At 41.6% G+C, this 23,232-nt stretch overlaps 1 protein-coding gene across 1 annotated transcript in view; it reads left to right on the top strand.

The window, feature by feature from the left end:
* Positions 1 to 23,232, top strand: part of ERICH1 (glutamate rich 1) — a 539,909-nt gene that overhangs the window by 497,213 nt on the left and 19,464 nt on the right. Inside the window, exon 5 of the mRNA XM_069606082.1 lies at positions 15,112 to 15,300. Coding sequence (XP_069462183.1) covers positions 15,112 to 15,300 — 189 coding nt within the window. The remainder of the gene's footprint in view (positions 1 to 15,111; positions 15,301 to 23,232) is intronic.

The raw sequence follows: 23,232 nt of genomic DNA, 5'->3' as shown, positions 1-23,232 counted from the left end.
TAAAGAATATGATCTGAAACCCTAAGAGTGTAACCACCGGTGCTGCTGTCTGTGATCTATACTAAGACAAAGAATTTTCAATTCCACCAAAAGGCGAGGCCATGGTTTGAACCGCTTCACACATGGAGTTAAAGTAGGACCTATGGAAGATTTGTCACAAAATCTGGTTTGGCCCATAACTATCATTTCATGTGGGAAAGGAAAGGTGATCCTATTTAACCTTGGGAATACATTTTATGGGGTATGACCGGCCAACCACTAGCACAACTGCTATGTGGGAGAATCCTTAATCCATAGATCAAAGAGGTGGAAACGCTGTAGCCACTGAATGAGCAGAAGCCGGTTTTAGTGAGTTGATGGGGGTGCAATAAGAGAGAACTCCATCCTGAGGTCTCCCCTGTCCCACCTCCATTAATTCTCAGAATCCTAAGGAATGTACCCACTTCTTGAACAAGCTCAGAGGATCTTTGTATCGGAAGCTGAGAGCCTAACTTTGAGGTCACCCCATTTTATAGAAAGAAGGGGATTCCTATATAGAGTTGATGTGAACCCTAATTGAGAAGGCACTAACTGCCATCAATAGCTGGTTCCCAAGCTATTCCTGAACAGCGTGGGCCCACTCTAGCCTGACAGCAGGACATTTGGGGCTAGAGAAGACTCAAAAACTATTCTAAGCTGGTTTTATTGTCCCAAATTATGAGAAATAAACAGTTCTGTGTCTGCTCTCCAGTCTGCCAGTAACCTCCCTAGATGAGATTCCCTGAGCCCCACTACAGATTATAAAGATCCCTTTATTCAGGATCAGTATGGCCATAGTAGAGTTCTGGAAACCGCTACATTCTGGTAATCGGCCACTGTGCGACTCTATACTCTGAGGCGTTTCCACTTCAAAGCAACACCACCAAAGCCATCCTCCAGGTCCTCCTACCATAGTTTACTTGAGTGGGATTTCCAACTGAAATGTTCACTTACTGGGAAGTAGTTTTAAGTCAAAACTATTGAGCCACCTAAAGATACTAGTGTACATAAAACCCCTCCGAACCTTGATATACCATTCCCAGACCAACTGCCCAGTTGAGGGTTTCAACCAAACTCTCTAAAGCACATCCTGTGGAATATGGTTGCTGATGATAGACCGAATAGGGACAACCTGGTCACTATGGGCCCTGTTTGTTATCCAGAAACCACCTCTATCATCCTCTATCATCTACAGGCTTCTCGCCCTTCGAGTTGGTCCATGGCTGAAACCCTTGTGATTTACTGGATATCCTGAAGGATGACTGGCAGGAACTACAAAGCAGCAACCATCCAATGGTGAAGAACACCCAAGAGTACATTGTGAATGTACATAGTCTGGTTCAAACCCATCTGCAAGAAGCCCAGGCCCAGCAGAGAAAGCCACAACAAAGAAGCCAGTGTCTGCACCTTTCAAGTGGGAGACAATGGGAGGGTCTTACATCCCACAACACAAAATACACTCCTGACCATATGGCACAGACCTTATGTCATCACAGAAGTGGTCGCCCATTTCATCTATAAAGCCCAGGAACTGAATTGGCGAAAACCTTCCCAGCTGTATCATGTAAACAAATTAAAGCCTGGCAAGATGACTGCAATCCTCAACACCGGTTGCTGCATGTCAGTGACACCAGAGAGACATCCCTATCAAAGTCCATGGGGGTCACCATATCTTTAGGCCTCTCCATGCCCAGCCACCCGGAATCGCTCAGCTGATTGGAGGTTACCCAGATGTATTCTCTCTGAAATCTGGACATGTGATGGAAGTAAGACACAAACTCATCCAGAGTAATGTGTCTGAAACCATACTGGCTGCCTGAAGCCAAAGAACAAATCGGAGAAGAACTAAAAAAAATGTTTGACGTAAGACAAGAAATCTTGCAGTGAGTGGTCCTCGCCAATAGTTCTGGTACCAAAGCCTGAGAACACATGGTGGGTTTGCATTGACTTCTGGCGACTCAATAAAATCTCCCGGTTCAACGCTTACCCAATGCCAAGTATAGACGAATTGGTTGAGACCCAGGCAGAGCAAAGCTTATTTCTACCCTCGACCTGATGAAGGGATACTGCAAGTACCCATGGACAAAGAGGCAAAGGCCAAGACAGCTGTCCCCATGCCTGTTTCAATTCACAGTGTTAGCATTTAGTTTCCACAGGGTCCCAGCAGCATTCCAGAAATTAATGGACTGGTTGCTGGCTCCATGATGCTCATTTACCAGAGCTTATCTTTAGTGTATAATTAACTACAATAACACTTGGGAAGACCATCCCAATGTAATGGCCGTCTGTAACCAACTCTTGAGGACCAAAACGACAGACAACCTTGCCAAGTGTCCAATGTCCCATTCAATGTGAAATACTTGGGATTCTAAGTAAAAACTGACAGGTCCTTCTGCCGAAAGTCTAGGTTAAATGCATTCACAAGACTTCTAGACCTATTACTGAAAGGAAGGTACGGGCTGTTTTGGCATTGTTGGCTACTATCAATGGTTCATACTGAATTTCTCTGTGAAAGCTGGGCTCCTGACTAAAAAACTTGAGTAAAACCTTCCCAGTATCATCAAATAAGGCACTGACACCCAAAAACCTTTGATCAAATAAAAGAGGCTATTTGTCGAAACTCAGTATTAATCATGCCCGACTCTACTAAAGAGTTTGTCCTGCAAACTGGTGCTCCATCTATTTGTTTTGGAGCCATATTATCCCAGTTCCAGGAGGGGAAAAATGACCCTGTTGTCAAATGAGATTGCTTCACAATCAAATGCGTAGGTTCAGCCTCCACAACTGTCTAATGGCTGTCACTATCACGCCCACTGGTCTGGATGGCGAGGAACAAAGATACAAACCTCTGTATCGCGAGATGGTCTTGTCCCAACAGCTGTATTCATTCAAAGTTGAACACTGGGCTGGAACCAAGTAGGCAAATGTAGACTTTCTGTCATGCTACCTTCAGGCGTAAAAGGATGACAGTAACCTAACCATGTCACAAGGTTTTAGGAAGCCCTCTTAACTTGGAATAGGAGGCCTATCAGGCTGGAAGCCACAGCCATTCCTACAACAGAGAAGACGGTCGCAGTTGAGAGGGCCTCAATTCACACCCCCTCCTCAAGTGCCAGTCTTTAAATATTTAGTACCTTTATCACTGTATACATTGTGAAAAAAATGCTGGCCAAGTTCTTTCTCTTTTTCCTAGGCCCACCAGACAAGCAACAGCAAAACAAATACATCACCTGCAGGATAACAACCCATCAACACACCACGCAATAAAAGCTGGAGAGAGCGAGATCCCATAAGGAGAGCCAAAGCTGCTCAGACTCTTCTAGGTCCTACACAATCCACATACCTCTACAACCTGGAGAAGGAGAAACCATGAAAAAGAAGCCACAGAATCTTTGCAGCTTGGAAAGATGCTACGCACAACTCCCCAGCCTAGGCCTGCACGGAAGCAAAAATGCTGCGGCTACCCTAGACCACCAGGAATTTGAAGTAGAGTGCCAACCGCTCAACCAGATCTGCTTACCTTAAGGGGAACCACGCCTCAGTCCTCTAACATGAATCTGAACACTCCACAGCGCCGTACACCATTCCGGCAACACAGCAGCCTTGTGTGATGAAAAGGGGCAGAGCTTAACCAGTGTTTTTAAAAATGTTGTAATTGGGATTCCTCCTGGGAAGGGAAGACAATGCCAGATTGGCTAGGGTCAGAGAAACAATAAGCAGATAGGGAGGAGGTGTGGCAGGTCAGAAAAAGGCTGCAGACTCTGCACTTCCATATTTGTCTTAATCTGTATTAAAGAAAAAAGTGAAAACTCCTGGTTTTCCCTGATCTATGGTGTTTCCCTACCTAACAGAAACTAGCTAGGGTGCTCGTCAATTGTCAGTGAGTCCAAAATGAAGGTCTGTCCGCTGTCCAAATTAATCTAACCTGACCCTACCAATACCAAAACAACTACGGCACTGGAGAATGACTTCCTTCTAATGTAGGCAGGTTTCATGAAGAGTTTCCCTTTAAAAAAGTATTTGTGGAAAGTTTTTCACGCCTATGAACACTTGTGTACAGGTGCATTATGAATGACACATCATGTATCATATCATGTCACACAGTTCAGATTCTGGTCTCTCTCTCTCTCTCTTTCTCTCTCTCTCTCTCTCTCTCTCTCTCTATTTCTCTCTTTCTCTCTCTCTTTCTCTCTCTCTCAACTAGGACAAACACTGTTCTAATTACTATGCTTACTCTTATTTATTTCCAGAACTGGATCTTTATTGGGACAAGGAGAAAGAGTCCATACATGATTCTTGCTCTCTTCCAATACTTGTGTTCTTCCAATACTTGTGTTTTACTGGCATGAGTATGAGTACTCCAGTCATGATTCGCACTGTCTTTCAATAGTTGTTGTTTACTGGGACAAATACGAGTGCTCGAGTAATGATGCTCACTATCTTTCAACACTTGTTCTGTCCTGGGAAGAGTATGAATACTCCAGTAATGACTCTCACTCTCTTCCAACAGTTGTTCTGTCCTGGGAAGAGTATGAATGCTCGAGTAATGACTCTCACTCTCTTCAATAATTGTTCTTCACTGGGACGAGTATCCACATTCTCATAACGATTGTTCTTCCCCCTCCTGGGTCTTCCGTTTTTCCAGTTACCTCTCATGCAGGGACAACGTCACTGGGTCTTGACTGAGATTGGGGTTTCTTATTCTCAGGTTGCATATGCCATTCACGTCTGGTCCGGTTTACGGAACGGTATTAGTTTTCTTTCTTTCTCATCAGTCGGGTCCCCGGGCCTGTTAGTGGTATCAGTGTAGTGCCTGGATCCCCTAGTCCACCTCCGAGCATTAGCGGTCATGCCACCATTGTCTTTCAGCTTGGGATGCCTTTGTTTCTCCTGCATTTCTTGTGGCTCTCCCCCGCTCGACGGCTCTTCAAAACCTTTTCTCAAACTGCATGTCAACCCAGGATGCTGTATGTCCTGCGTTCCTCCTATCCAGCTTTACCGGCTTGTTTGAACTTCCCGGTATTCTCCCTCTCTCCTGACTCTACCTCTTAGATTTATGATGACACAGGGCTTGGCCTTCCCTGGTGTAATGAAAAACTCCTTCTTATTTTTCTGACTTGTGCTCTTCATTACTCCAGCGGTTTTCTTCGTCTCAGTCTCAGATAACTATTCCCATTCCGATTTTCTCACAAATTCTACATAGCAATTACAAATATCAACTTGTTCTTCATGTTGCCTTCTGGTAGATTTTCTTAGCAGTGGGCTATAGATGTGCTGGTTAGGGAGTTCCTCATTGGAACGGGTGTCCTTGTCCCGAAGGGGGGAGTCTCTTCCAGTGATGCCCCACTTGCCTCTACCCCCATGGAGGGTATTCTGTAGCAGGCTCACCTCACTAGCCTCGCTGGGAAAGGCTCCCCCCTGGGGAGAAGTGACTGAATCCCGCGATTCATCACAGAGGATGAGAGGAAGCAGGAATCACAAGTTTGTGGGTTGTTCGGGTGAGGTCAGAGGGAGGAGGTGGCAGAGCAAGAGAACAGCCAGAGAAAGGACTGTGCATTGGAGCGTGGAGGTGATTTTTGGAAAAAGGTTAGTTTTGGATGGTGAGCATAAGTGGTACTGTTTGTTGAGTGTGCGTGCATGAGTAGCGAGTGAGATTGTTAGAGGGATTGTAGGAAGTTATTGTGAGAGTGAAAGGAGGGTGACTGCAAAAAAGTTGGGGTTGAGTTATACAAATGTGGAGGAGGGAGTAATCAGATGGCGAAGGCAGGTGGTCTGAGGAGTGACAAGTGCTATAGGCTGCATCGGTCATTCGGGCAGTGCGCAACGTGGGCATTATGATCGATGCAGCCCATAGTTCTTGTTTAGACTTATCCTTGGCTCTGTTGGATCTTCAACTTGTCGACAACCCCTACTGAAGTAAAAGTGTTAAGTTACATTTATTATAGAGAAGAGAATAATATCTAAATAGGTGAGCAGGGAACTGGTTTTGTATGGTGTAAGGAGTGAGACATTAGAGGGACAGAAGAGAAGATGCAAGGAGTACAGGAAGAGAATGGGGTGGAGTTGGGAATAGGAAAGTAGTGCATATAGAGAGAGAACGGAACAGATCGGTGGGAGGAAGGCGATCTAGTGTGTCAGTGTCTCAAGGCACACCCTTAAATCCTTTGTTAGAGACTAACCAATTGGTAGTGTAGGCAGAGTTTAGGATGCCCCTGAGGGAGTCTAGATTTAGAAGGCAATTGCCTTTAGGCACTCAAGACCATCCATCTATAGAATAGACAGCAAGGGTCAATATTCTCTTATCTACAGATTAGGGGTGCCTGAGTAAGGGTGGAAAACGCTACTATCAGACTGTTTTTATTTCATGATACTGGCCCCTTCTTAATCCTAAAATCAAAACCCTTGTACCATCTCTGGGAGTCTGAGTATTGTTTGGCCATCTGTGAGTATATGCTCCGTACGAAAGGAGTATCATGAGAGCATTGCATTGACATCTGTGCTGCTCTGCCTACCGGTTAATCCTATACAAAGGTTTTTTTTTACAACCGTTCCAGTTTCTAAAAAACAAATATACTTCATTTTTTCATGGGGCACTTTAGGAAGCTAAAAATGTGTCGTAGTTAATGGCTTCAAACATAATTGTGGTATAGAAAACCTATAACTTAAATCAATTGAAACAGGCTCCAAATAATGTCACTTCCTAGACATCAAATTGATGTACACATTTGGCTTAAACCACTTGTAGCACATAAATGAATGTAAATACATTCATAGGAAATAAATAATTTAATATAAAAATGTATTTCGCAATGTCTTTTTAACAAATTAAATAACTACAAATTCAGAGTGAAAGAAATGGCTTGCCTAGCATTTCCTTGGAGAATGTGTTACTATTCAAACAGCTTGGAGGTTCTATCTAAGTCCAGTAGGGCAACTTTTCCACTTTCTTTTTACCAAATCAACTTTCCCTTATGTCTTGTACTGTCTAGAGTCCATTTTCCGTGTGTTTGCCTTTGTTTGCTATGATTTGTTTATATACATATATATGCTTCATAAAAACAAAGTTACTGGCATATTTGTATTGTAATATTAAGCTGAAAAGCCACCTGGACCAGAGTTTCTCCCTGGTTGGAGAGCTTTGATAGTCCTTTTTACTTCTCTCTAAGTAGTTTTATTGTGTAATAAATCAATTAAATTTAAGAAAGCATCTACACTCTTAATATGTAACCAGTTTCTTCACTTTATAGACGTTTCTCCGACTTAGAAATAGTTCAGTAATTGTGCTTATTCGAACAGTGTGACGAATCTGAGGATGTCGTCCCTTCTCCTCCAGGGGGAAACCTTCCCCAGCAGGCCACAGTGGTGCATCTATGGTACAGTGTTCCCCCTAGGGTGGTGCACAGGGGTGCGGGGGATCACCTAGGAAGGGAATCCCCTTATGGGACTTGGGACGACCATTCTCAGGAGACGCAGTATTTGTCCGCTGTAGCAAACCCTTCCACAATACTAAATTCCCTTTGCTGAGTCAAAACAATCATACCATTTGTTATTGTAAAGTCAATACACCTCAAGGTTCAGAACTGGCTCACAGTCAGAAAGTCACCATGATGAAGAAGATGATTGGGAGCATGAGGATCACTCCTCATAAGTGGAGTGACAGGTCTAGTCTTGTTTCATTAGTGATTGGCCACGGGAAATACAAAAGTGCAAGGTGAAACCAGGAAGGAGAGATCCACCTCCCAGTTGGGAAGCCCGGGAGAGTGAATAGCTAACCGGGTCGAGGAAGCCAACTACAACAGAGAAACTTAAAAGGAGCACATATACTTGGCAGCAGAGTATACCAAGTCACTGTGTTACCACCGTATGGGTCTGGGACTCGCACCCACCCACAAAGAAGGACACACAGAGGGTCTGGAACCCTGAAGGATACAGAGACAGTTAAGGGGAACACAGGCGCTTGGCAGGAGAGTATACAAAGACCCCATGTCTCCCATTTGCGGTTATGGGACCCACACCCATATTGTTATATAACCAAGGTATGAGAGAGAGATATCCTCTTGGCCCTGTTGGGAACGAACATTATTGGAATCATTTTTAAGAAGCTAAGATTATGGTAATCGGGAAAGAGCTATTTCCTGAAATTGGAACTTAAGCTAATATTCATTTACTAAAATTCTAGATCAAGAATAATCCAGGGAAAAAGGAACCCCTCACAAGGACTTGATTGGGGTCTGATATTCGTTTTTGGAACTTTGGGAAGGTTCCGGGAGAACCAGAAATTAATGAGAACTTTCGTTTCAAATAGTTTTTTCTCCATTTTTCATAATAAAACTCGACCCTGGCACATCGAGTTGAGGCATTAGTGTTCGGGTCAGAAGTAGGTTTAAGGACACGACTCTGATGTTATTTATTATTGACATCATGGCTAATTCACTAGTTTCTTTGAGGCAGCGAAAAACCTTCTTAGATTTAGGAATAGTGAGGCATTTTTCCAACCCACATAGAATAAAAGTCTATAGCCGAAAATAAAACCACAGTGTGTCTGAGTCTTACTTCTGTACCCTTACACCAGTCATTTCTCAAAACTCTAAATTTCACTTTGTTTGCTGTTGTTTAGGGTTCATAGAGCCAACATTTCCGTACTCAATATAATGTGTACTTACGCTCTAAGGGTACTAAATGCGTTTTAAAACCAATACTTCTAGACTTTATTCATCATGCTCATTCCTGCATGCCAGCGTGCCTCTAGTTAACTCAGTGTGATCGGTTTGCTGTTGCATAAACCCCCAAGATGATATACATCAGGCATGTAAGAAAGTAGAGCACAGTATCTCAGGAAACATCTTTACAATGGGTTTTCATAAAATAATATCAAGCATAAGGCAGCATGTTTCAATCAACAAAAAGATCTTTGTCTAGGCTATATATTACAGCATATTGTCATTGCAATCTGTGTGCTACTGGATGTAGGTTGTATGGAGCTATTTAATCATGCTCAGTCTTAATAAAGCAATGAGCTCTCCTTTATATAATTACTATAATCTGAATTATTTTTACATTTGGTTTTCACTTAGCAAATTGTTTTATTGTTCCTTTTTTGTGTTTGTGTATATAACATTTTTCCTTGTGCTACATATTCGTACTTTATCAAACGAAATATACACAAATGTGTTTTACTCTTGTCAATCATTGACTAGAAAAAACAAGTGATTCCTTGTTCCAGTGATTCCTCTAACTTCTAGGTAATCCAATCGGAGTATACATTGTTAATCCCTCATTAACTGTTCTTGTGTTTTCATCTGCCACCTTGTTCAGTTCCTCCTACTTTCTGGACTCTGCAAAATTTAGATTGGAAAATGTCATCTCGAAAGTTATCAAACTAGCAGAAGACCATCATTCTGATCCATCACTGCATCAGATAATAATAATAACAGGCAAGTTTAAATTGTTCTCTCTTGAGCCCACATTTAGAGTCAAAGAAACCATTCCACTTAATGTCTGTTTTTTAGGCATGGGTCAGGAAAGAATGGTTTATATAGCACGGTAACATAACGTCAAATAGTTTTGCAGCCTCAAAACGCCCATCTGAGCTCTGAAATTCTCATCAGTAACTCACTAGTTTCATAGAGTTTGCAGGCAATAGACCTTTCTTATAGGCTTTTGCTGAGCAATACTGGCAAACTAATCTTGCATTATTTATTTCTACATAGTAACTTTGGTTGTCGGTAGTAAAGGAAAGTTCAGAAAAGGGGATCATGCTTCCCGCTCAGGGAAGATTGTGACCATAAATGAACAAAGATGTAATAAAAGGTCAACAATAATGCTAGAAGATCTTCCTTGCCTTTAGGCACATATGGCTGGAAAACCATCCCATTTAAGTTGGTCATTGAGCTGAACCAAATTATGCCTGGCATTTAGTTTTGCAAGTCAGATAAAGGGATCTGATCATTAGGGTATATCCAAGAAAGGTCAACAGTGTTAGGAATCACTATAGGAAGTGAGAAAAAGAAAAGGTAAAGAAGGCAATTACTAATCTAGAGAACTCTCATCAACTGTCTCAATGATAGACAAATGTCAAGCTACCTTAGCACCATCTAGCTCATTGTGCATTGGACTTATTGTATGTGGTATTTGTACCATAAATCCAATTTGGAGATCACAATCCTTGTTTCATAAATCAGGTTGTAGGATTCCACTTAAAGCTTTGGTCTTGACCTAGTTTCAATATGTGTTCAATGGTATGGTATGTCCAATGGTATGCAGTGATTATCACGAATGCCAAAATAACTAATACATTAATAACAAATCCAAAATAACGAATTACAAAATAACTAATTTGGAAATAAACAAAAAAGGGGTTGGGAGTGGGAATAGTAGTCTTGGGGTGGGGAAAAGTATCAGGGAAAAAGGGGGCATTTGAGGTGGGGGAACCCCCCCCCCCCAAACAATGAAAAAGGATTTTTTTATTTTAGAATTCGTTATTTTGGAATTCGTGATAATCACATGTAACGGTGTTCAATCATTTATACGATTTAACCTTTTAACAAAAAACTAATATTTTTAGTTTTTTGCTTTCTGGTGAATGATATGAATTGATTTTGAATTTCAAAATATGCCATATCATTTCTCCTGAATTAATGTAATTCAGATTTTAGACTTTGACCTTGCTACCTTCCAAACCTCATGCTGCAGTTACATGTGATTATCACAAATCCCCAAATAACTAATACATTAATAACTAGTCCAAAATAACAAATTCCAAAATAACAAATTCCTTTTTTCGTTTTTTTGGGGTGGTTCCCTCAATCCCCCTTTTTTTTGCTCTTAATACTTTTCCCCCACCCCCAAAACCACTATTCCCACTCCCAACCCCTTTTTTTGTTTATTTCAAAATTCGTTATTTTGTAATTCGTTATTAATGTATTAGTCATTTTGGGATTTGTGATAATCACTACATGCCGTCTTTTGCTTTCGGTTGAATTATATGAATTGAATTTCAGAATAATATGCCAAATAAATTCTCCTGAATGAATTTCATTCAGATTTTATTCTTAGACATTGTTGCCTTCCAAACCTCTTGCCACTGACACGTATTGCTCGTTAAGCTCTCATGTATCCATGTATGGCTCTTGGTGCTTTATTAAGGCATTTTCTATATAAATATTAATTTGCTGTATTTCTTATTTCATTAAGAATTTGCACAACTCAAAGCTGGTAGTCAATATAAATGACTATACTAGTAAAAGAAAAAGCATACATTATAAATGTATTTGTAGTGAGCAACAGTTCCTAACTAGCTTTTCTTAGGTAATGTGAAAATAATATATTACTTGGATCTTGGGTTTATTGTGAAGCTGTATAGCTAACAAACCTTCTTCAGATGTTATATGCTTCTTTATATCTTAAATGTGTGTGAGAACTAAATCAAATATGTAATGTGGTATGAAAGAATTTAGTGGTACTGTTAAGGATTTCAATCAGGCGACGCACACCTTAGTCTCGGCCTAGTACGCGGCACACAACTGAAATGCTTATTTTTTTTTAGATCAGATTCAATATTGAGATGGTACACCACTCATATCACACCCCCTTTTCAAATACCCCGGGTCACAGTGGACAATGAACCAGGCTGGTTGGTAAGATACAATATAAATTAAAAAAGAAATCATACACTTTTTAACATGGGGCAGCAATCACCAATGGGATGATAATAACAATGAGAATGTGAGCAATGCACTGGGTTTAACTTACTAGTGGCACATATACACAGCACAGCAGAATAGGAGCACTTTTGGTTTAGGTATGATAGCACTTAAGTTAGAATTTCCCCCTGCAATGTTCCTTCAACCCACAAATAATCAGTTCTGAGTGGATAAACAGAAGCAGCAGGTAATCAGGAATGACAAATAGGACCCAGAATTCAAATATAATTCAAATCTGACCTTCCATCCCCAATTAAGGAAAAAAACAGATTTTAAACCCCTGGCAATGTTATAAAATGACACTCGGAAATGGAGAATTAAATAATGAATGTGTATGAAAAACCTTGAAGCAAATATAATTCCTCACTAAAGCATCATTGCAAAGACACTAACAATCACAAAGAATGGATTAACAAAAGCATACAGTTCGAAAATGCGTGGCAGGTTTAACACAGATTGCAGCAAATTACACGTTGGAAACTTTGCAAACGTTGCAATTCCCGTCTGAAATTACCCAAACGGTTTTTAATAAAAACAGGTGAAATACACGAGTTTGAAGTGCGTTTCTTTTGGTTGGGGGAGATAGCTGTATATCACAGGTACAATATGGAAGTGAAAGGAAGTCTCTAGCTGGTAAAATTAATGAGTTATGCAAGATCTAGAAAGGTGTGTTTTGAGTAAAATGAAGCAGTGAAAAAGGAAAGGAAATCAGTTTTGACAAGAATAGTTTTACTCTACACTAGAGTAGTCAGGCGAGGCCACCAAAGAGGGACACAGTAAGCTCCAGGGTTGATGACAGTTTGAACAAGGTATCAGGATAAAGATAGGGTGACTGAGAGAGTGGGATGAGGACAAAGACAAGATAGGCTATGGGTTTAGGTGGGGTGGCAATTGATACTCACAGTCCACTTTTTAGTTTTTGGATTTTGGACAGTCACGGTTCGGTCACTACACGGCAGGCAGGGAGCCTGGCAAAACAGCTGGGCAATTCTGGTCACCGGGTAGCACTTCTGGCTGGCAATTCTGGTCACTGGATACTACAGGCTAGCTGAATGGCAGGATTGCAGCAAGCAGGCAGTTAGTGGGACCAGGATGCTTCCCAAAAACACCACAGCTTTCCCCTTTGGTCATTTGGGAATTTTATTGGTTTTCAGATTTGAGGCCTTGCTGGAGCAGGATCAGTAATGCTTGGGTTTTGCAGTGGGCTCTGGAGTAGGGTCAGCAATGTTTTGGCCTTGTGGTTGGGATCTGGAGTCTGGATGGATGACGGGAACAGGAACGCAGCGCAGGAAATCAGGAAGAGTGTCTGTCTCTAGAGTCTTGTCACGTACCCTTATTTATAGAGCATAATGACATCATCAAAGTATTGGCTGGGCAGGGTTAACTAGGCACGACCCTAAACTACTTGAATTGGGCAGAGGTGTTGGTCTCTGCCTTGCTCTCAACTGGTTGGATTTTCAAGGGAATGAGGTCAGATTTATGAGGTGAGTTTTACAATGTCCAAAACTCCCACATTTACTTTACTTAAAATTTTGCCAAAAGAAGACACTTATACAATTGCAATCTCTTAGTAAATTATATACACGGGTTACAAATTATGTGCAGCATATAAATTATGTTCAGTCCAATCCTCCAGTCTGTGGGACCTCGTTTTGCCCTTCTAATACATTTTGGTAATTTTGAGAATGAAAGATTCTGCCTAAAATTCCATAACTTTATACACAGATGCAAATTATCCCCTAGGATGTATGTACAAACATTTATGTTTGCAACATTGATACTTTTAGATTTATCCTCAATATTCTGCCCCTTCTGCCCCCAAGGTGTCAGTGAGTTCTACCATGTCTCTATAGAAAGCACAAAAAAATCACTAAACTGCAAAATTTCTACAATTTTTCAAAGTCTTGCTGCAGCGATAGAAGTCTTTAAAGTTTATTCCTGAAATAGTCTTTGGGAACAAATGGAAGTCTCTTTGTTCCTGGGTCAATTTTATTTCTTCCTGTCCTTCAACTGCTGCCAACTGTCATTTCCTTCAGCGTATGGTGGGGGCTCCTCCCTTGATTGAAGTTATGTTGCCCCTTCACACTTCAGAGTTCCTTCCCTGGGAGCTTCATTGTCAGGGTCCCAGCAGAGACAAAAGTCTGTTCAACCTCGTAATTATCAGGGGGTTGTCAGTATCTGTTGAGAGAGAGTCCTCCTTTTGGTGCCACCCCTCCAAGCAGAAAAACTGTTTTTCAACTTGCAGCTCCAGCCACCATAGTTTTAATCTTTAATTTCTGATTTTAGATCCAGAATTAAAGCAAGCCTATTGCATAAAATAACCCATGTTATATAGTCTCACCATCAACAAAACCCTTCATATTGCTAAGGACTGGCAGGCTTTCATTCACCAGTGTGCTGTTCCGAAACACAGGCATTTGTTTTTCTTTAATTTGCAAAACACCCATTTTTTTTACACGTGGTGCAGCTGGCCATCCTTCTTAAATTCAACTTTTCATCTCCAGCGGCTTGACACACTGTCTTGCAGCTATAGTTATTCTCTTGAATGCTGGCGATGGTCTGCAGCACAGATACATTGAAACAGACATGAGTCAACTATTACAGTCTCTCTCTGAACAGCTGAGCTTTGGATACTTTTGCAAAGAAAATGAACATGTTTCCCGTGTAAGTAAAAGTAAAGTTCCTGGTTGATTTTTTTTTTTTAGAGTTGGTTTGACTGGGCTTGTCAATTCAGAATCATGCCTGGGTTTGCTGAGGCACAGTGAGACACACAGGGTTTGGCAGGGCTTATGAATCACAGTGGTTTTAAGAAGCAGAGGGAATTAGAGTCAAAGCCGCAATCTTTTTCTTAAAGGTGAAAAAGGGTTTCTTTTCTATGGGGATTCTGGCCTTTGCAGCAAGCAATGCTGCTTTTTCCACTTTCTTCCTTTTATTTATGTCGGAACACACTGGCAATCTCCTCTAATGTGCCCCCTTTGTTCCATCCTGCCCGATGTGTGCTTGGCAGGAGGGTGCAGCCATTTTTGTTGTTGTTGCAACACGCAGTTTTGAGCCATGGCGCTCACAGGAGCCAGCGCAACCATTTTGTGGTTTCCGTGCAACTGCAGCTTGGTGATGTGGGGAAATGCTGTTGAGTGGGTCAATATATCCCACAATATATCCCACAGTGCAAGTCCTATCACTTTGGTATTGTGCTACATCATTGTATGATAGCTGCTCCCATACTGGTTCCATCTGTCTGGATTAATGCTGAGCACCTTGTATTTGCCCCATGTGATTTGTGAGGACCATCTTGGCATTGTCTAATGAATCTAGGTTACAATGTTTACATTATTTTATTTCTGTTGTGCTAATAGCATCAAATGCTATTATTTTTCTATTCCTTCTTTAGGTTATTCAAAATCTGCAGATGTGTCTTTAGAATCTCTTCATGAAGTATTAGAACTCTTGAAGATTCGAAAAATGGATTCCTCAGATGTGGAATCTCTTCATCAACTGAAATCGCTTATAGTTTTACAAGATACAGAGCGCATTAATATTACTCTGGAGAACTTCAAGCAGCATTCTTCTATGTCTACCGGTATGTACATTCACTTATAAACATAAGCAAGAAAATGTGCATGCTGAAGTACGATCTGATGGAAAATCTGAATGTAAACAAACAGTATCCAGGGAGTGTGTTAGGCAGAATCATATGCAGTACCCTTTGGGAACACCACACACAATTAAGACTACAAGTGTAAGTACAATTTCACCTTTGGTACAAGCCTGTACTACACAGTGAAGTGGTAGCGATGGCTGAGAAGCCAGAGTTATCTCAAGCGTAAAGTGAGAAGTACAAGAGTTTACAAAAAGGACAACAATTACTATGGTTCAAACAAACATTGATTAAAATGGCACTCCAGCAATTTAAATAGGGGGAAAAGACAAGGTTATTCAAAATCAACACCACCAACAAGTTGTAGGCAGGGCAATCTAGAAAAGGCTACTTCAACTAGGATTGAAGTCAATAGGCCTGGGTCAATATTAATGGTTCAGAGTCTTTGCAGAAGATCACACAGTTCAGAGTAGTTTGCGGTTAAGTCTTTGCCAAGAGTCCAAAAGTTGGTCAGGGGAAATGTTTTCAAAGGAGAAGAGAAGGACAAGCCTTCGGAGAGGCGAAAGATTTCAAGCACTTTCACCGCAATCGGACGGAATGAACGACCGGATTTGCACAGTACCTTAAATGGAGAAGAATGCTGTAGCTGAGGCAGTTGTTCCTGGCAGTTCCTGCAGGCTCACGGTTCCTGAAGCTTCAGTCGTGGTGACGAGGAGGAGGTCATCTGGAGGGTCCTGCACTGCCTAGGAAAGAAGCCAGCAGCAGAGCAAAATGTTGAATAAAAATTGCGCTCCTTAAATCCCAAACAGGTCCCGTTCCCCCTGGCTATCCGGTTCACTGCAGCGATGCACAGCAAATTCTACTAGGAGAGGGAAGCCGGTGTTTGGTGTTTGGCGAGCTGATTGGTCCCACCAGGCTCAAGGGAAGACGATTCCTTGCAGATCTTCTCTGTCGTCGAAGTTTCAGGCGATACGGACCTGCAGCAGGGCTTCACCGGGATGTCCAGTAGTTGCAGCAGTCATCTTTCTTCAGCTTCTCTTCGGTTCTCTCGATCCTGGCGACTCTGCCTTCCAGTCCCAGAGACCGGCTTTTTATGCACCAAATCCCCCATTCACACTGCCTGGCTGTCAATCACACAGCAGGGTGGCTGTCCTGGCAGGACAGCCACCTAGCCAATCAAACTAGAGTGTGACTTGGGTTTCCAAGGACACTGTGTAGGGGGCCTCAAACCCCTCCCTCACATCCTGTCCACCCAGACACTCAGGCGCCTAAGGAGGGCTTCTGTGCAGAAGCCCGCCAAAGGACGGCGAACAAAGGAACCAAACCTGTTTTGGCACGCAGAGTAAAACACGAGAAAGACCTTTTCAAAAAGAAATGGTGAATAAACCCGACCAGAACCAAATAAAAATAAAAGGGGTCCAGCGGGTTAGAGTTTGAGGCTACCACCATAGGCTCTAATGGTACTGAGGCTATTTTCAAAGCTTACGGTAGAATAAAAATGGTAGATACCACTGCCACCAACCAAATCTTAGAGAAAGGGGAAAATACTAATGTTACATGAGAATCAAGCAAAAGGGGATAACTATTAAGCCCTCCAGTACTCTATTGGAAGATAGTTTGTACTGGGTCTGTAAATTTAAAAAGACTAAGAAAGTCAATGGCAACTTTACATGTTCTGGGAGACAGTAGTCAGTCCCAGAAAATGGAGTTTAAAAGTGGGAAGTCTGAAAAGACAACCCTTTGTCACTGCACTGAAGGTGCTGTGTGACACACAGTAAAAAGATGATGCCTATGGAGTTGGCGAGACTCCATATCCATGAACACAAAAAGTAAAACACACTGAAAATGAAAAGTTCAAAGCCCAAAAATATAGCAAAAGAGCTAGAGACCTCTAAGGTAGAGGGAATTTAACAGAGTGTTAGTACAATTTGTGCAGCAGACAAATTAACGAGTGACATTTTTGCATTCATCACAAGCTATTGTCCAGTGAATAGTTTATAAGCAGAGATGAAGTAGTGGTTGATCCAAAGAGTAAGTAAAAGGCCACAACTACAAAAAAAGCATGTTTGTTTGAAAAACTTAAGACTATGGAAGGCAGAGACAGCGTTCCTACAAAGTGCTGCCAAGAATCAGCAAATAACAGAGAAACAACTGGAAAGCCACAAGCTTAGAAATGGAGAATGGATTTGTTTCATTAGCACCCTGGAAGGGGGCGCTGGCCATTTGGGGTGCTTGGAAAGCGGGCTAGCACGCTGGGTGCTGCTAGGCAGCACCCCCTGCCTCTTAGTGAACTTGTAGTTTCCTAAGAGTGTGTATTATTTTTTTTTTAATAGAAACATACTTTTGCTACACGGAGCTGTGCTTTTCTGAGTATGTTTTCAGTGTTGATGACATCAAAGTCATCGACATTGAAATTAGACCTAGGACCCACGGTGTACCACCAGGCTGCGCAGCAAAGCTTTTTGTTTTTTTAAAATAAAAAAACACACACCATTAGGACCCATGTAGAGAACTAAACGGGTGCAAATGGCAATATTCCCCTCTGCGACGGACTGACCCTGTCAGTAACTGCACCGCCACCCTCGTGTAGGGACTCTCGCTTCATTTCAGCCCTTAATTTAGGTGGCGGGCCATTATCGACAGGGTAGGCCCCTGTCTGAGGGCCATATCGGCCCAATATTACCCAGCAGCAGAGCTTAATTGTCAAACATGTGAACTCTGTGTGCGCCTATGCCCAGCCACTAGGCCCGCTGCAATCAAAAAACCTACAACTGCGTCTTCTTGTGGAAAATGGCTCAAATGAGTGTTTTACAGAGTGACACCGAGAAAGACAATCGGGTCATATAAAGCAAAATTAAGCAGTCACGTCTGAAATGGATCTCTGATTAAAACGTTCAGTATCGTATCGAGACAGCTGTAAGCATAAGTCCATGGTTCGATTCTGTGGACTCGGAGCATCCCATGGACCCCTGGTAAAGCTACCTGAATGCAGAATAGTGGAATCCCAACACCGATACTTGGGAGCAAGGTGGGCATTTCTTAAGTATATCGGAGCACACGTCTGTTCTGTCAAACGGAATACAGGAAAATGTAGTACTGACAGTTCCAAAACACAGTTAAGAAATCTCTCTCTGGCCTAGGCCCTGCCAAATATATCCTCACCTCTTTACACTCGGGCGTGATGTGTCAGAGGGACAGATAAAGTCTTCCTGCAGCATGACTCATTGAAGAATGATACAAAAATTACACTTAAAAAAAGAAAAGAAATCCGAGGGTTGTCCGTAACAATGTAGGTTTACTTTTGGCAGAGCTGTAACCCACCCGGATGTCTTTCTGGGAAGGAATCATGAACGGATTTAGCCCACAAATAAATGTTATGGGAAGGGTCATCTGACTGGAACTGCAGGATGCATGTGTGGAATTAAGTCCGCTGTATATTTGCCCTTTTCTATCAAAGAATCTCTGTGCCTGCTTGTTGTGCCAGTGCGGCAGGCTCAATGGAGCCCTCCCCGTGGGACTGTATTGGCTGCATCTTCCCCTCAGTGTTTCAGCAGACCTACATCAAGGACAATTTGAGAGGGTATGGGCCCGTCTACGATGGGATGAAATCCGTGAGCTTGACCCCATAGATGTGAACCTGTGTCATGACTATTTTATGAAAGGGAACGACACGATTTGAGAAAAACAGCGTGAAGCAATAGCTTGTTCTCCAATTTACGCATCCCCAGTAAAGCGCTCAAATAATGCTGTCAATCCAGGGGCATGTAAATCAGCCAGCCTTGTGAGTGCACCTGTGACTTGCAGGCGAGGTCTCATGCACTCCACAACAATTGGGAATGTATGCCCTTAATGTAGTCCGTTCCCTCACCCCCCCACCCCTTTTTCTTGCATCCACATATATCCGTTTTTAGATAAATGGGGCACAGATATTTGCCCATGTTGGATAAAGATGAACATGCAGGAAATTCTACAGATCCTCCAGTGCCCACATTTGAAAGTGGCATTCAGTGTTGTTCCTTAGTGTATCCTTTCTTTGGGGCCTTTTGCATATTAGGTGAGCTTTTGGGCAATGTGCCTATTAGTGTGCGTTTTCTGCATGATTCGCTCTTCAGTGCCACCTCCTTCAAATGCTCCCTATTCCCGTCATCTGGGACAGAAAGACTGTTCAGACGTTACCTCCTCACACACTCCCAAATAAAGGTTTCTCATGTCCTAGCTGCGCATTGAATCTGCTCCTCTAGAAACTGTGAGTTCCGGTGGGAAATATAAAGTAAGCTCTTGTTTAGTAGGTCCTATACTTTCAGCGTGAGTATTTTTAGTTGCCATGCCCCTCTTTCTGTTGGGGTTCAGCTATTGACACTCCAAGCTGGCATCCACGGAGGATCTTTTACGCCTCATCAACCAAAGTGGGTGGCTGTCAGCTACGGTGCATGGAGGGTATTCTGTAGCATGCATCTTGAGTTATCATGTTTGGATGGGAGTGCAGGCACATTTCCCTTTGTGTTTGCAGCAGCACATAAAGGATGCGTCCCAGTTCATGCTGGTAGCTAGATAGTACTCACTCCCTACCTATAGCATAATTCACATTTTATCCTATCTAAAGTACTTTAGTTGTTATTGTTATATGTTATTTACATGTAAAGTGAAATGCAATTTAACATAATGGGTTTTGAACTTTGGCAGTTCTTATTGGTGAAGCAGTCTATAAATGAAATGCACATGGTTTACCTGCATTTTTGTTTTTAGCATTAACATAGGCTGCATATCACATACTATAACGTACTACATATATGTACACCTTTTTTTGAAGCCCATTAACATCAAATAAATTGAAACAGCCAGCATGGACATGTTTTCATCTTGCAGTCTATGGTTTTTCTATGGTCATCCACGGACTGAAAACCACAGATGGGATATGGCTCCGGGGCAGATAACCATGGTCTAATGATGCTCAAGGTACCATGTATTTACTTGTTTTCCCCTGATCCTGAAGAGTTTGGATTACCGTCAGAAGCGACGGCGAGACATATAAGTTTAGAACGTCTGGCACGTTTGTTCATCATTTGTTCTTTTTACCTGTGGATTGTCAACAATGTGTTGTTTCAAATTAAAACCATATACAAGGCATAAAATAAGCAGTGTCGCGGAGCAATTTGCTATGCAATTCTGTAGGTCTGCTAATTAAATTGGCACTTGTGTAGCAAAGTTAGCTATTTAAGTTACCCTGTTCAATTAAAGCACAGGTCACCCTGCATTCCTCTCTTGCCTTCAGAGCTCTCTCCACCCTATTTTCTCTGTGTTCACTGCAAGTTCAAGGGGGCTAATCGAGAGAGAGTGCAGCTGTAATCATCCCCTTCACTCATGTGCCAAAAAGCCTGTGTGAGAGTGCTGCACACATTTTATTTTTATTTTTCAAATAATTGCAAACCAGAAATAATCGGGATAATATTGTTATTAAGCTAACTGTATCCTTTCTGCCAAAGACCAGTATGTGTTAATTATTGTTTTTTTAAACAGCTTTCAATTCCTTTTCTGAAAATGTAATAGGTTACATAATGCATAATTACAGTATTGCTGCTGTAAGAAACTGCATTGTCTCCATGCTTTACAGTAGTGCATCTAAATCTCGGTGTCAACTAGATTTCATTTTGTTGGGGTAGATGCATCATATTGACGAGTGAACACTTTTGAAAATGTACATGACCACGCGGCCAAATGCTTTGATGGCAAACCTAGTCCTGTGGCCTGCTGGTTACATACAGCTTGCAACTGGTGCTCAACCCACGAGCAAATCCCATACTCCTTGACATTCTATCTTACCATGTTGGTTTATACCCGTTACCCTGATAGTGAGATGGCTGCAAACTAAAATATTCTACCTAGTTTGCCCAGTTCTCTGACTGCTACGCCATCCACTCTACTTAGTCTTTTACATAATGAATATACAAAGCTAACTTGATATTTACTTAAAGTAGCGATCAATAGTTTCATCCAGTCTGTACATCTACAGACCTACTGCAGAACTGTACACTGTAGTTGCCCTTCAAAGCTCACTTTTCTCTATGATTATGATTACATTATATATTTGCAGCTGCAGTAGAGAGAGCTGGCCACACTGTTTTCAGAGCCTTTTTATCATATCTATTTATTTGTGTCCATTCATGCAGCTAACCATTTTACAGATGCTCAGCCAGGGCTTGCAAAGTATTTTTGCCCACTCACATAGTAGAGTAGATTTTAAGAATGGCCGGTACCATTTGTAGGGGATGTTGGGAATTTTTATTTAAACTTTACTTTGCAGTAAATGTCAAATACAAGTTTCACTGTGCATGGCTGTCCTCTAGGTGGCAGCAGTGTGCCAAACTAAAGTGGGTTTGTGGTGACATGCACCATTTTACAGAAAGAATTTGCAAGGCCTGACTTATCTCACTAATATCTTACTTCAGCGGTATACAAAACTGCTGTATTGTTGCTCATTTTATATCTTGGGTACAAGTATCTTCTGGTGGCATTAAAAACATTAGTACAAAATTGCTAATCAAATGGGTTTCTTTGCTAATCAAGAACATTTTAATTAGCAAACTCTGCTAATCAATTTTTGAAAACTAATTTATGCCTTGATATATCCCATGGATGATCATAGCCAGCCATATGTACCCCAGAACAGCACTTTTACATGAACCATTGCTGTGGCTGAAGCACGATATAGAACTGGGAAACTGATTACCCCTCTCTCCACCCTTAACAATCCGACTTGTGACAAATGTTTAAAACCTTATTCAGAAAACTGAATTATACAGTAAAGTTATCCCAGCCACGAAACATAAGACAGAATGTATCCAAAATATAGCTTTATTACATATCAATACGCATATATATATAAAAAAAATCATCTCGACATCCAGTACTTAAATAAATCAGAACCAGAAGATTCACAAACAATTTTTAAAAAATTGAAAAACAACTCAATAAACAACTCAAAAAACACAATACAGTTTGGTAGTTCAGTTGTGGTTATGTTGTTGTATTATAATTCATCATCACTAGTCATTGATGGACAATTTAACACAACTCAGGATATCATTTTTCAAAGTGGCATTCAGTGTTGTTCCTTAGTGTATCCTTTCTTTGGGGCCTTTTGCATATTAGGTGAGCTTTTGGGCAATGTGCCTATTAGTGTGCGTTTTCTGCATGATTCGCTCTTCAGTGCCACCTCCTTCAAATGCTCCCTATTCCCGTCATCTGGGACAGAAAGACTGTTCAGACGTTACCTCCTCACACACTCCCAAATAAAGGTTTCTCATGTTTCTCATGTCCTAGCTGCGCATTGAATCTGCTCCTCTAGAAACTGTGAGTTCCGGTGGGAAATATAAAGTAAGCTCTTGTTTAGTAGGTCCTATACTTTCAGCGTGAGTATTTTTAGTTGCCATGCCCCTCTTTCTGTTGGGGTTCAGCTATTGACACTCCAAGCTGGCATCCACGGAGGATCTTTTACGCCTCATCAACCAAAGTGGGTGGCTGTCAGCTACGGTGCATGGAGGGTATTCTGTAGCATGCATCTTGAGTTATCATGTTTGGATGGGAGTGCAGGCACATTTCCCTTTGTGTTTGCAGCAGCACATAAAGGATGCGTCCCAGTTCATGCTGGTAGCTAGATAGTACTCACTCCCTACCTATAGCATAATTCACATTTTATCCTATCTAAAGTACTTTAGTTGTTATTGTTATATGTTATTTACATGTAAAGTGAAATGCAATTTAACATAATGGGTTTTGAACTTTGGCAGTTCTTATTGGTGAAGCAGTCTATAAATGAAATGCACATGGTTTACCTGCATTTTTGTTTTTAGCATTAACATAGGCTGCATATCACATACTATAACGTACTACATATATGTACACCTTTTTTTGAAG

The sequence above is a fragment of the Ambystoma mexicanum genome, chromosome 4p, assembly GCF_040938575.1.
Source record: "Ambystoma mexicanum isolate Mex_15411 chromosome 4p, UKY_AmexF1_1, whole genome shotgun sequence".
In the NCBI taxonomy this organism is placed as follows: domain Eukaryota; kingdom Metazoa; phylum Chordata; class Amphibia; order Caudata; family Ambystomatidae; genus Ambystoma; species Ambystoma mexicanum.
Note: the sequence above shows the minus strand (reverse complement) of the source record. Positions and strands in the feature narration are given on the sequence as shown.